This window comes from Rhincodon typus, chromosome 17 (genome assembly GCF_021869965.1).
Source record: "Rhincodon typus isolate 14 chromosome 17, sRhiTyp1.1, whole genome shotgun sequence".
Taxonomy (NCBI): Eukaryota; Metazoa; Chordata; class Chondrichthyes; order Orectolobiformes; family Rhincodontidae; genus Rhincodon; species Rhincodon typus.
Window position 1 is genome coordinate 59,571,978 of NC_063348.1, and position 14,831 is coordinate 59,586,808.

Genomic DNA, 14,831 nt, shown 5'->3' on the forward strand with positions numbered 1-14,831 from the left:
TGTTGGTCATGTTTACAATTTTACATGTGATGCATGAGCTCTCGAGTTTTTTTTGTTCAGTCTGTCTTCATTCACCTTTTTTATTTGGTCACATCACAAGACAACAGTGTTCAATTCTTCATTTTCCATTGTGCAGGCATTTGTGATCTCGTTCACCTCTGGCTTCATCCCACGCCTTGTCTTCATGTACTTGTACAGCCCAGACGGCACGCTGCATGGATTCACCAATAACACATTGTCCTATTTCAATGTCAGCCACTTCGAGCCAGGATCAGAGCCTCCTGATCCAATGGCAATGGGATACAAGGTTGAGATCTGCAGGTAGAATTTCTCTCAACTCGAGCTGCTTCAGACCAGGTTTTTCCTGTTGCAATTCACTACCTGAAAGAGAGCCACCAGATTTTCAACACCTAATTGTAATAAAACCAAAATTAAAGACATATTCATTACCACCCTATTTTATTGTGAACCAGACACTTGGTCAAAGGTGTTCGCTCTAACTGTTAACCATGTGTTATCAAATGCAATTGAAATCATTGATAACCTGGCTCACTGCTTCATTTTGCTTTCCCCATAACACCAGGTTATAGCCCATCTGCGTTATTTGAAATCTCAAGCTTTCGGAGCACAGCCCCACCTGACGAAGGAGCAGTTCTCCAAAAGCTTGTGATTTCAAATAAACCTGTTGGACGATAACCTGGTGTCGTGTCACTTCTGATTTTGTGCAACCCAATCCAACACCAGCACCTCCCATGTCATCAGTTTTTTTCCATTCAACGTACAAGGGATTATAAAACTTACAATTATTAAAAAAAAAACTTGTTATAAAACTGATTATAAAATTATATTGGAATAAATGCAATGTAGGAACAAATTTGTTTGTGCTCTCTCCATAGATGCTATCTGCTTCTGGCATTTTTGTTTTCAGTCTGTTGGAATACTGAGTTAGTAATTGATAGGCAGATAGTGAAGTAAAATTTGATAAATTGGGTTTGCCTGCTGAAACTATATGGAAAATAATCAAACATATGAACAGGGAACAAGAGTACGGTAGTCAGCCCTTTGAGCCTGCTCCACCAAGGAGACCATGGCTGATCTGAGTTTAACTTCAAGTCTACAGTCCTGTATATCCCCAAAATCCTTCACCCTTCTTCCCAACATCCCCCCAACAAAATTCAAAAATCTAACTGCCCCTGCCCTAACAATATTTAAAAAGCACGTTTTATCCTTTGTCTCCTCAATTTTGTTCTGTTCTTTCCATACAAATTACAGTTAGAAGAATGTATGCAAGATTTGCCCTCATGTAAAGCAGACCTAAGCACGTTTCTTATTAATCAAATTCCCCTGTTGCTTCCAATAATTGTAGTGGATCTTTACTGAAACCAACAATACGGTCTTATAATCAATGATCCCAACACATCGCCATCTAGGAAAAACCAGTGTTGAACATTTGCCATTTAAACTTGTCTTTATAGGTATAAAGATTACAGAGAGCCTCCATGGTCTTCTCAACCATATGATCTGTCAAAAGAGTTCTGGTCTGTGCTAGCAGCCAGACTGGCTTTTGTCATCATTTTTCAGGTAAGTGATTTGAAGCTCTGCCCCTATTGGTTTACTGTACTTGGTGTTGATGGCCTGTAATTCCCTCTCAAAGGGTCTTGAGGGAATATGGGCAGATTCAGTTTCTATCTTTGAGGAGGAGGGTTAAAACATAAAACATAAACCATCTCTCCCTCTCCCTCTCCCTCTCCCTCTCCCTCTCATTTAGTGAGAGACGGCAGGGGGCACTGCATTGAAAATTGTGCTTTAGCATTTTTCTTGCTTGAGGCTATCATTAACAACAGGTGGAGTGGTTGTGCTTTTTATTGAAGCTTCCCACTTCTTCCCAAGGTGGCAGCAGAGGGGCAACAGTGTTAACTAGCTGCCTGGATTAACCCACTCCTTGCTGATCTCTTTAGCCACTTTCTATCTCATCCGTGACAATTGTCATTTACTATAACTAAATAGGAAGACCATAAATAGGTGGAAAGGCAGGTTGAGAAGGGGATACATACAGTTTAGAGAGATTTTAATAATTAACTAAATGGGCAATAGCACCATGGCTGATCCAACATTCCTTATGTCCACTTTCCTACCCTTTCATGTAACCCTTGATTCCCCGACTGATCAAGAATCTACCTCGGCCTTAAATAGACACAGACTCTTGCCCCCCAGCTCTGAGGCAAGGAGTTCCAAAGACACTCAACCCTCAAGAGAAGAAGTTCCTCCTCATCTCAGTCTTAAATTGGTGCCCCTTTATTCTGAGACTACACCCTCTGGTCTCAGACACTCCCATGAGGATAAACATCCTCTCAGCATTTACCCTGTCAAGCTCCTAAAGAACCCCACATGTTTCAATGAGATCACCTCTCATTCTTCTAAACTTCAATGAATACAGTCCCAACCTGTTTTAACCTTTGCTCATAAGACAGTCTCTCCATTTGCAGGATCATTCTAGTGAACTTGCTCCGAACTACTGCCTTCAAAATGATTTTTTTTTTCCTGAAATAAGGGTCCAAAACTGTTCTCATGCTCCAAATGTGGTCCCATCAGCACCTTGTGTAGTTTCTGTAAGACTTCCCTACTCTTACATTCCAACCCCCTTGAAATAAGGGGCCAACATTCCACTCGCCTTCCTGATTACCCACTGTCCCTGTGTCCTAGCTTAGTGTTTCATGCACAAGTCCCCCAAGTCCCTTTTGTGTTGCAGCTTTCTGCAGTTTTTCTCCATTTAAATAACCTTTTTGTTCTCCTTTCCAAAATAAACAACTTTACATTTTCCCACATTATATTCCATTTGTCAACTTTTTGCCCATTTATGTAACCTACTGATATTCCCCTGTAAACTGTGTATCCCTCTCCCAACCTGCTTTTCCACCTATTTTTGTGTTGTCTGCAAATGTAGCTACAATGCATTCACTTCACTTCCTTCCTCCAAGTCATTAATATACATTGTAAACAGTTGCAGTCCCAGCACTGATCCCTGCAGAATCCCACTGGTCAAGGGTCACCAACCTGAAAAAAAGAATTACTTATCCCCACTCACTGTTTCATGCCTATTAGCAAAACTTCTATCTGTGCCAATATATTACCTCCAACACACTGACTTTTATCTTATAATTTAACCCTTTATGAGGTACCTTATCAAATACCTTCTAGAAGTCCAAACACAACACATCTACTGGATCCGCTCTATCCACTCTGGTTGAGACTTCCTCAAAGCTCTAATAATTAGTCCAACATGATTTCACTTTCATGAAGCCAGGCTGATTCTGCTTGATGAGATCATGATTTTCCAAACATTGTTCCGCTACCTCCTTTATAATGGATTCTAGTACTTTTCCGACAATAGATATTAGGCTAATCAGCCTATAGTTACCCACTTTTTGCCTGCCTGCCTGCCTTTTATGAATTAGTGTCATTTGGTAGTTTTCCAATCCTCTTTACTTCTCAAGAATCCAAGGATTTTTGGAAAAGTACGGCCAATGTATCTGCTATCACTCTTTTAGGATCCTACGATGCAAGCCTTGAGGCCAAGGAACTTGTCTGCCTTTAGCCTAATTATTTTGCCTAATATTACTACTTTTAGTGATGGTGATGGTACTTAATGGAATGTTTGAAGTATCTTCCACCATAAGACTGATACAAACTATTTGGTGAACTCCTGCGTCGTTTCCTTGTTCCCCATTACCATCTTCCCAGATTCATTCTCTAAGGGGCCTATGTCCATTTTGACCACTCTCATATTTTAAAGATTTGATTGTCAGTTTTTACATTCCTTGTAATTTATTTTCTGTCTTTATTATTTTTTTAAAGCTTTGGATTTTAAATTTATCCCAGTATTTGGGGCTTTCACAGACTTTGCCTCCTGCTTTTTCTTTCTGTTTGAACTTGACATTCTTCCTAGTTTATTGGCTGGCCATGATTTGGTTTCTCCCTCTTGGAATCTTTCCTTCCTTCTTACTGCGATGTATTTTTGTGGAGAGTCATGAATTACCTCTTTAAATGTCTGCTACTACTTGCTTACTGTCATTCTTGTAAATCTATCTGCCCAGTTCACTTTAGGTAGCTCTATCCTTGTTTTATTGCAATTCCCCTTTATCGAAGTTAAACACTGTTGTTTCTGACCCAAGTTTCTCACTCTCAAAATGAATGTTAAATTCTATCATGGGATGATCAGTACTTCCTTGGGAGATTTTTTACTGCAGGGTCCTGCCCCATTACGCATTAGCAAAGCCAAGATAGTCGGCTCCCTGGTTGGCTCTATGCAACTATCCTTAATATACTCTGAATTTGTCATGTCTACCATCTCCAATTTGATGAACTCAATCAACATAATGAAAGTCACCCATAAAAATTGCTCTCTTCTTTCTACATGCTTCTATTATTTGTTGAGTTATAGCCTTTCCTACAGAGTAGCTATTGTTTAGGGGTCTAAACTCTCCTACCAAATGCTGTCTTGCTGATTTTTACTTTTGGTCCAACTGGACTATGTTATCTGAGTCTAGATCATTGCTCACAACTGTCCTAATTTCATCCCTTATTAATAGTGCTACCCCACCACCTTTTTCCATACCTCCTGTGTCTCTGAAAGGTCACATGCTAAGTTCCCAGTTTTGATCATCTTGTAACCATGTTTCCGTAATGGCTGTGAGATCATCATCATTTATCTTGATTTGCACAGTCAGTTTGTCTGCCTTTATTCTGAATGTATCTCAATGCAGCCTTTAAGTTTGTTGCATTACAAATTTCCCAATGCTGTTGTCTTGGTGCAATGTGACATTTGCACATTCTGTCCCTTCCTTTTAGTTTCTGATACCAATCAACCCCATCACCATCCTGAAATCCTACCTTCTTTACTTTTTTTGATTTTGGAACTTCCTATGCAACTGAACCTAGCCCCCACCCCTACTTCAATTTAACAGCCCTGGTTATGTGATTCATGCAAGGGCCAGACCAAACAGGTTCCTCCTTACCCAGTACTCCATGAATTCAAACCCATTTCTCCCACTCCAATCTTTGATTGTTACTGTTGTAAAATGTGCATTGTATTTATTTTGAGAAATGGATTACCAGAATGGTGATGGGTGTCAGTTTGTAAATTATTAGGAATAAATGGAAGGCAGCATGTCTTATTCTATTCCCTTGTGTTATTCTATGGAGACCTAGAAGTTCAAAAAAATGAAAACTTGCAGATCCAGATACATAAAGCCATAAGGAATTTGTGTTTTGTATTTTAAATGGGGACATAAAGCAGAAGCAAAATGAAGAATTCACCCAAAATATTAATTTGATTACGGTTAAATTTTACAGTTTTAGGTAGCTGAGCATACATAATTTTTTTTCAATGTCCATTGTTTCAGAATGATAGCGTAATAATCACACGACTGGATCAGTAAACCAGAGGCCTGGGTTAATGATCTGGAGTCAAAGCTCAAAGTCTATCCATTTTTAATTTAGTTACTCCATTACACTTGCAATAAAAATCTAGTATCAATAATGGGACCATGTATCGACTGGGATGTCATAAAAACTCATCTGGTTCACTGACTTAAGGAAAGAAATCTGCCTTTCTTACCTGGTCTGATCTCCATGTAACTCCAGATGATTCCAAACCCAAAGCAATGTTGCAAGCTCGCAACTGCTCTCTGAAATGGTAGACCAATGCAGTGTCTTATAAAGGAGATGGCTTCCCAGGAAGTTAGGGGTGGACAATAAATGATGGCCTAGCTGCTGAATCACCACAGCTCGTTAAATTTTTAAAAGCTTTTTAATCAGGGTGATGCCAGATAAAACCCCATATAGTTAACTTTAAAAAGTCTCTATTCAAAATGTTCTCTGAAGCAAAGGCAGCCAAGAAGAAATTAGTTCTCTCCTAAATTGTGAAGATTTCTGATGGAGTGAATATTATTTTGATCTCAGCTCAAATTCATAGCAATGAACAATTTTTTTTAAAATGAAAAAGGAGAAAATGAAAAAGGAGGAAATGAAGAAAGAGTGTTCCTTTTTTGCAGGGGTAGGTGTCAGTGTACTCCCATAGTGACTGATTACTGCATTCAGATTCCAAGTAGAACCATGGGCAGATGCTGGGATTTGCTTTGGATCGTTCCTTGCAGTGAGGCAGCACAGAGACAAATACCTCGTTTACAAAGTTAGGATATAATAAAACTTACTTTCTAGTTTATTCTTGTGTTTTATCCCTACATCAGCTCCTTTCACCACCCTTTTCATGTTATCATAGTGAAATAAGAGAGCCCTTCCTATTTCTGGCTCAATAACCCAGATATATTCCCGAATCTCCAATCTCCTCTTCAGTCCCATATCTTCACCAGTGACTCACTTTCTGGACCTACTTTGATTTTGTTTCAAATGCTCCCTGCCATACACTCGGGCCTTTTTGACTGCTGAACTCATTTTTCTTCCCCTTGTTCACCAGGCTCCCCCTCAGATTTTTGTCAGTCTACCTTTCCTTGCTAGCTCTTATTCCTAATTAATTTTCAATGTCCTATCAATTTTACAGCCCTATCCAAATTTCAACTTATTGTTTTTCCTCAAACAGCCAAATTTGAATTTAAAATAAAACAATTGCCCACTGTTTTACATGTGGATGCGCCTCCTTGTTATTTTGGTCTCTTCAATTCTCACCTTGTTAGATCCCTTCGGTGTGGAAGCAGGTCATTTGGCCCATCAAGTCCATGCCGACGCTCGAGCATCCCACCCAGACCCACTCCCCTACCCTATCCCTGTAATCTTATATTTCCCAAGGCTCGCCCACCTAGCCTGTACATCCCTAGATACTACAATTTAGCATGGCTAATTCACCTAACCTGCACATCTTTGGATTGTGAGAGGAAACCAGAACAGCTGAAGGAAACCCACACAGACACGGGGAGAATGTGCAAACTCCACATTGACAGTCACCAAGAGTGGAATTGAATCTGGATCCCTGGCACAGGGAGGCAACAGTGCTAATCACTGAGCCATCGTGCTGCCCACTGTTCTTTAACTCCACACCCACCCCCCCACCTTTTTCTCACTCTCTATGTAACAGCTAATAGCATCTTGAATTGCTATCAGAGTTACAGCTGATTTTACTAGTTTAATTTGACACATACACCAAAAGCATATTTGTACTGAGTAATTGCGAAGCACTTGATGTCAGAATTTCAGATTTTGATCGGAATTGAGATGTACAAATATAGTTTATGAATTCTGCTATATAATGCTCCTGAATCTAATGTACAGGTTTACTAACTGCACCCTCTCCTGTGTCTTTGTAGAACCTAGTTATGTTTATGAGTGACTTTGTGGACTGGATGATCCCAGACATTCCAAAGGAAATCAGTGACCGCATGTCTAAAGAGAAGTCTTTATTGGTGGATCTCTTCCTGAAAGAAGAGCAGACCAAACTGCACATAGTGGAAGTCCTCTCTTCCCAAGAGAAGGAGAGGAAAGAGGAAGACATTGATGAAATCCCCAAGGAAAATGATGCCGAGCCAGTTGAAAACTGCACAAGAGACACAGATGCTTCCCAATCCAAGCTCAATAATGCAGGACCAGAAGTTATATAGAAATTGCTTTAAAGTAAACCTATGTTTCTTTAGCTGGGGCATTCCATGATATGGCAAGGTGTCATTCAATAAGGAGCAGCATATCCCTGATCTGTATAACAGCTCCCAAGGCGAACGGTTCTGTTTTGCTGCTCATGTCGCCATTTTGAAAATGTTGATGCAGGAACTACTTCTTTTCACAGACGTGGTGGACCATGATTTGATTATTTAAAAATAGCTTTATTTTTACATTGTGCAAGGCAGGGATTGTCATTAATTTGTATTCCACAGAAATGCTTTTCCAGATATTTTCCATCTCCTAAGAGGTCAAGCAAGCCCAGTCATTAACTAAAAAATGATTCACAGCAATGTTAACAAGCTTCCTTTTAGAGATTTTTTTTTGTTTTTTTTTGTTTTGCCACAACTAAAATATACTACCTTTTTATGGGAGGTATTTATGGTTTAATTGGGAATTAAGTCTCCATTTTTGTTTCCTTAACTGTTTGGGTAAAGGCAGATTTCACCCTACTGCCCAAAGTTTAAAATGATTTATTGAAAATTTGAACATGCAACATGGCATTTTCATTTCACACTGAAGTTGCTGTCTATTCTGCACACATCACTTGTATTTTGAAAGGGGTATCTATTTTGGTGTTCAGGGAAGGAAATATAATAGTTAATCAGGAATTTGTAAATGATTGCTGTGATAGTGAGTTGTGCTAATCCAAAAGCAGCATAGGACTTGCAAATCTATACACCTTACCCTCTTGGTAGTTGATCATTTGTGTAATCAGTGGAAAATCCTGGAATAGCTTCCATAGCAAAACTGCTATTGGTTCTATCCATATGAGCACCTTAGGAGCATTTAGAAGCAGCTCACACTGGCTGGTGTTGCAAAGGAGCTAGCTAGCTTAATGGCAGCACCACCAATCTTAGATGTTTTACAAACATCATTTCCTTGCTGTGGTAGTGAAACCCAAACCTGCTGTCTGATTTGTTTTCACAACGGGGCCTTAGTGGGAGAGATAATAATGTAGTTATCTTCAAATCATGCACCTTAACTTTTAACAAAGACTGCAGGACCCTGAATGACACAAACCATTTACTAGCTTCTGAGAAGATAGGTTATTAACATTCAATAATATGGTTGGCTGAATAAAGGGGATTAATTCCTGGTGGAGTCCCAAATTCTAAGAATTTTTTTCTGAAACTAATAGTGGGGACACGTTTTAGGATCCCATTTCAAATTGAGAAATAATTGCATTCAGTAAACTTCCTGGATGTTGATATTTTGATACAGGAAACTAAATTGTTTAGAGGAAAAGACTATCCTTCTATCCTTTTATCCTTTTGTCTCTCTCGCGCTCTCTCTCTCCACCCCCCTTCTGCCTTTTCTCCCTCCCTTTCCTTTCTCTCACTGCGCCCACCCCGACTCTGTCCTTTCTTGACCACCCGACCCCCAACCCCACCAATACAACTGACTATAGTTACAATTACTTTCTTACACAATTATCATTAGATCCATTTTGAGATGATGCCACTGACGGTGCTGTTACCTTCCTGCCACCACAGCTCCCACAACTGGAAGGTAAAGCTGTAGGCTCCAAGTTGGTTTAGTATAATTTTGGAGTTCATCAAAGCTATTTTATTATCATTATTTGAAATTAACACTCATTTCATGTTTTGATTTTTGAAATTTAGCAACTTTTTAAAGAATATGCACTTTAGTGTTTTAACTTTTCTCATAGGATTATAACTAAAATTATCAATTAAAATGTTCTGCTTTGAAAAGGGTGATTTTTCACTGTAGAGGATGAACCTATAATACTGTACCTCAGCTGTATAGAACATCCTTTACTGAATGATTGAGTAATCTCTAACAACAGTGTCATGCGTATAGATTGTAGATTTTACTGTTCCATAACTTTATGCATTTCAAAGCGCACTTACCTTTTTGTATTTTTACAGCTTGTGAAGAAGTTTGTTAATTTATGTGTTCCAACTCTCGTAATTTCTAATTGCTCCTTTTAAAACAAGCAATGTTTAGATTTTCCCAGTTTATGTTCTGGTGATGCAGCCACAGTTCCCTACATGCCAGCCACTACTGAAATAAAATAAATAGCTAGTAACATTTAATACATACATTTCCAGCCAGATAAACAATGTCTTCAAATTAATAAATCTTAGTTTAATTGAATGTTCAGTTTAGGCTTCTCCTAATATCTATCTTATGTTCACAATGCACTAAGACACAGTCCATAATGAACTGTAATTGCTTGCACACCAAGTACATTAGACTAGTACAAACCTAGAAAACATGGTAAATAATTCACAGAAATGTTTTCTTCCTCTGATCTGAGTGTACAAATCTTGCACCTTTAAACCAAAGTCACAAATTAAGATAGCATCACCCAGCCCAAACTTAAACGCATGCCCTGTGTCATTGTAAGACTCAGCATTCAAAATATAGCAAACAGCAGAATCTATTTTAGAAAAGATAAGTCATTCACTTTAAATTTAATCTTGATTTTTATTGTTTAAAGTTGAAATTCTTAGAAAGTAGTCTGCCAATAAGGCAAGTGAACTGGACTGATAGCAGTATGGTCTACATGAGACTGCATTGAGTAGGGAATGTTACCACATTACTCTCTGACATAATTTGTGAACAGTTTTGAAGGACTGTTTACAAATGAAGTTTAAAATTTGTGGTTTTATAGAGATTCAAGTTCTCCTTTTGTAAGTGAGATTCTGAAACTTATTATTTTAAAAAGTGGGGATTCTGCTGAGTACTGTAGAAGGGGAGGATTAGTGTACTATAGTTACCTTGGGATGCTGATTTGCTGCTCTGATGTAGGCTATAGATTCGGATTTCTATTCTACGGGAGTATATTTCTTTGCAAACTGTTTTATAATTGATAAAATAAAAAAACTGAGACCAGAGATCCCTCCTTTTATTAGTTCTGAAATTGACACTGCTGCCATTATATTTTGTTTTAACATGTTTCTGTTCATTACACATACACTGGGCCATGGTACATTTGAAATGTATGCTTTCCATGTTTTACTTAAACAAGCTTCACGTTTTACAGGCAAATTTATTTAGGTCATTCCTCACTGTCTGCACTAGATTTTCAAGAAGAAAATGTCTTGCCATTCTTATTTTGTTTTCTTTTTCAGAAAAATTTGTGTACAGAAATTTTGTTTGCTGTTCACCCAGTGCATTGACTGTCAGTTATATAAAAGCACATTGAAAATTGTGGAAATGGAGGGAACCAGATAGCAGCTTAGAATTCAGAAAACTCTTTCTTACGTCTCACCCTGTTTAAATATTTTTGTGTAAAACTATTCATTATCCTGAAAAGTTTACTGAAGTACTCATTTGCAGCTTGACTGTGATAGCACATTTGAAAATATGTTGAAATACTATCCTGTTAATGAAGCACAAATGTACATCCATTAACTCCATCTAAATGGGTCCTTGGCAATATTTTGCCATTCAACTTGTCACCACGTCCCCAGTTCTCTCCTTAAATAATCAGTGTATTAATAATGTAACCTATTCTATTGTAAGGAAGTTTGCATATGAGCAACTGTTTTTCTTATCCTGGTCTATACTGTTTGACAGGATTCCAATGTAGTGGTACTTTAATTATTTTGACGTATTTTATCTTTATACAACTATGCAAAATAATATGAATAATGAAAATATGCTGAAACAAATAAAGTTCAGTTTTAGGATTTTTATTCGAAGATGTCCTTTATCCTGTTCTGTATTGCTACATTTCTCATACTTCACAATCACTTTGCCCCCTCTGGAGGACACGCGTTTAATCAGCTTTCCCCATGCCCAGCAGCCGCTAGTGAGCGGTGATGCGCTTTGTCTTAATTTAACTTTCTTTCTTTATTATTACGTGTGGCTTCTGTCATTAATGTAGGTACAGAGGTGGGGCAACTTATAAAGCTTTTCACTGTATTTTTCACGTAAGAGTACACATGACAATAAATTTCTATTCAATTCGAGTCTTGATGTGACAACACACAGGATTTCATACACCTGTCATAATGAGGGCCCTTAATGCTGGACCCATGTCACAATGGGCCAGGCTGTACATCAGTCTCCCAAGGGAGGTAGGGAATGGGCCTGTGGGAGTCTCCTGTAACAACAGCAGGATGTCAGTCAGGCTCACTTCTGAACCAATCATTCCTGAGCCCCACTCATCATCAGTGGCTCAGCAAGTGAGAGTAGAACGGCATGTCCCCTGATCCAGAAGGACGCTAGGCAAACCTTTTGTCTTTTCCATAGTCATCTAGGTAGGGTCACGCTTTGAAAGGCACCTGGGGACCTGGCTTCAGGAGAGAGAGGCTAACCATTGTAAACCAAGCTAGTCCTTACCTCTGACTATCCCACCCCATCCAACCCTCTCTCGTGACATTCCATGATCCTACCTACTCTCTCTTTCCTGATTCCAGGGATCCAGTGATGATCTCATGGAACTACCAACTTCTGATTAGCCAGAAGCCCTTGGAGATACAACTACAATACCAAGGGTCTTGGATCAAAGAGTGATCTGACACTGACCAATTGTGAGTGTCTCGGAAGAGACAGGGGACTCCCATGGGTTCTCCAATTGGTGGGTGGAATTGATATTGAATATTAAATTCCAGCATATATTATCTTATTCTCCCATTTGATCTTGTTCAACCTGAATGTCTCTATCTTTCCCCTTTGATCTCCATACATAAATAAGATTAGCCCATCTCAGCAAGGAAAAATCAATGATTTCAAGGATTCGAATTCCTTAGTTCTAAGTTATCGCTTGTCCATTTCACTGTGGATCAGGATGACTTTGTTTAGTCATGTTCTTGCATTTTTGCCCCTGTCTTTGTCAACACAGCCTCACTGAAGAGGATTTAGTCCTGTTAAGCTTCAACAGTATTTGGTCGTGTTCATGTGGTATCCACTTGGTTAAGTGTTCCTCCTTTTTAAAAGAAAGTGACTATCTCCATTGGTTGAAGATGAAGCTTCAACTATTTAATACTATATTTGCTTTGGGGATCAATTTATGAACCCTTAGCCATCAGATCCCATGCTCATTTATTCACATCAATACCTGCTGTCTTGAAACTGAAGCACTCCTGGTCTACTGCTGTGAAGTTCCTAACAAAGTCATCAAGGCTGAGATATGACCATTAGTTTTGATTAAAAGGTTAACTTTCCTACAAAGAGGAGCAGGAAGAGCACTCTAGGTTAATCAGTGTCTGTCCTACGTGTGAAAAGAACAAGAATCAGAGGGCATAGACTTAAAATGGTCAGCAAAAGAAGCAACAGTGGTGAAAGAATTTTTTTCATGCCACAAATATTTAGGCTATGGGACGCACTGCCTGAAAATATGGTGGAGGCAGGTTCAATTGAGGCATTCATGAGAGCATTGGATGATTACTTGGATAGAAATAGTCTATAAATGGATTGGGATAAAGCAGCAGACTGGCACTAGGTACTGATGCTCCTTTGAAGCTCCTTTGAAGAGCCAGTACAGGCACAATGGGCTGAATGACCACCTGCAGTGAACAGTTTGACTTTCTATGTTTTTCAAAGGTCAAGTGGTTTCTGATAAACCACAAATTTTCCTTGTTCAGGGAATCCTCTACATTATGAAATCCTGTCAACATTGGAACATCTCATGAATGTATCCATGAAAATGTCCAGCTCTTTCAGCAATGTGATCGCGGTATTAAAGGACTACCACCACCTGTTGGTCCTTCAGCCAACATCAGTGATAACACGGGACCTTTGTAATCCTCTGGTACCCTGAGGCTAAGTAATAATGCTTCCAAAAGCATTTATTATTCAGTCATATGATATATTATTGCTGCCAAAGTCCGCATTTATTGGCACACTCCAATTGCCCTTAAGAGCATGGTGCTGCTGCCTTCAACTGCTATATGGGTGGAGGGTCGCAGTTATTAATGAGGGAACATCAGCATATTGAGCTAGTGCCTATGGAGAAATACTGCAGCAATATAATTCCAGATCCAGGAGTATTGCTTTGAGGCGAACATACAGATGATGGTGTTATCTCTCTATCAAGTTGTAAAGATACCTTATTTAACATTGAAACAAAGCCACAAAGTTCGGGAGAAATTCAGCAGGTCTGGCAGTGTCTGTGGAGAGTGAGAAACAGAGTTAATAAAGTTTGAAACCCAACACCACTCCTCTTCAGATTGTTTTGGAGTTCTTAAGAAATTGCACTGGACTCCAACTGTTAAATCTGTTTTCTCTCCACAGATCTGCCAGACCTGCTGAGTTTCTCTAGCTCATCCTGTTGTTACTTCAGTCTCCCAGCAGCAGTATTTTTATTCACTGAATTTGAGAGTATTTATTCACTTATGGGACATGGGTGTGGCTGGCTGGGTCAGCATTAATTGCCTGTCCCTAGTTGCCCCTGAGAAGGTGGTGTCACCTTGAACCACTGCAGTCCATCTGCTGTGGGTCGACCTACAATGCCCTGAGGGAGGGAATTACAGGGCTTTGACCCAGAGACGCTATTAGGAATGATAATATATTTCCAAGTCAGGATGATGAGTGGCTGGGAGAGGAACTTGATGGTAATGGTGTTCCTATGAATCTGCTGTACTTATCCTTCTAGATGGAAGTGATCGTGGGTTTGGAAGGTGCTGTCTGAGGATCTAGGGTGAATTTCTGCAGGGCATCTTATAGTAGCACCAGTGTATACTTTGTGTCGGTGGTGGAGGGAGCGGATGTTGTGCCAGTCAAATGGGCTGCTGTGTCCTGGATGGTGTCGAGCTTCTTGAGTGGCATTGGAGCTGTACTCATCCAGACAAGTGGGGAGTATTCCATCACACTCCTGGCTTGTGCCTTGTAGATGGTGGATAGGCTTTGGGGAGTCAGGGAGTGAGTTATTTACTGCAGTATTCTTACCCTCTGACCTGCTTTTGTGTTTATGGGGTGTTTCTGCTCAATGTTGACCTCCAGGACATTGGCAGCGAGGGATTTGAATGGAAAGTATTAATATAAAAACCAAAAGAACTGCAGATGCTGTAAATCGGGAACAACAATAGAAGTTGCTGGAAAAGCTCAGCAGGTCTGGCAGCATCTGAAGAAAAAAATCAGAGTTAATGTTTCTGGTCCTGTGACCGTTCCTCAGAACTGAGGACCAGGACCCGAAACATTAATTCTGATTTTTTTCTTCACGGATGCTGCCAGACCTACTGAGCTTTTCC

General features: G+C 39.5%; 1 protein-coding gene across 1 annotated transcript in view; it reads left to right on the top strand.

The window, feature by feature from the left end:
• The window catches only part of LOC125485216 (anoctamin-1-like), a 35,008-nt gene extending 23,675 nt beyond the window's left edge, over nucleotides 1-11,333 (top strand). Inside the window, exons 4-6 of the mRNA XM_048606904.1 lie at nucleotides 137-321; nucleotides 1,476-1,581; nucleotides 7,320-11,333. Of these exons, the coding sequence (XP_048462861.1) occupies nucleotides 137-321; nucleotides 1,476-1,581; nucleotides 7,320-7,610 (582 nt within the window). The 3' untranslated portion in view covers nucleotides 7,611-11,333. The remainder of the gene's footprint in view (nucleotides 1-136; nucleotides 322-1,475; nucleotides 1,582-7,319) is intronic.
• The last annotated feature ends 3,498 nt before the right edge of the window (nucleotides 11,334-14,831 follow it).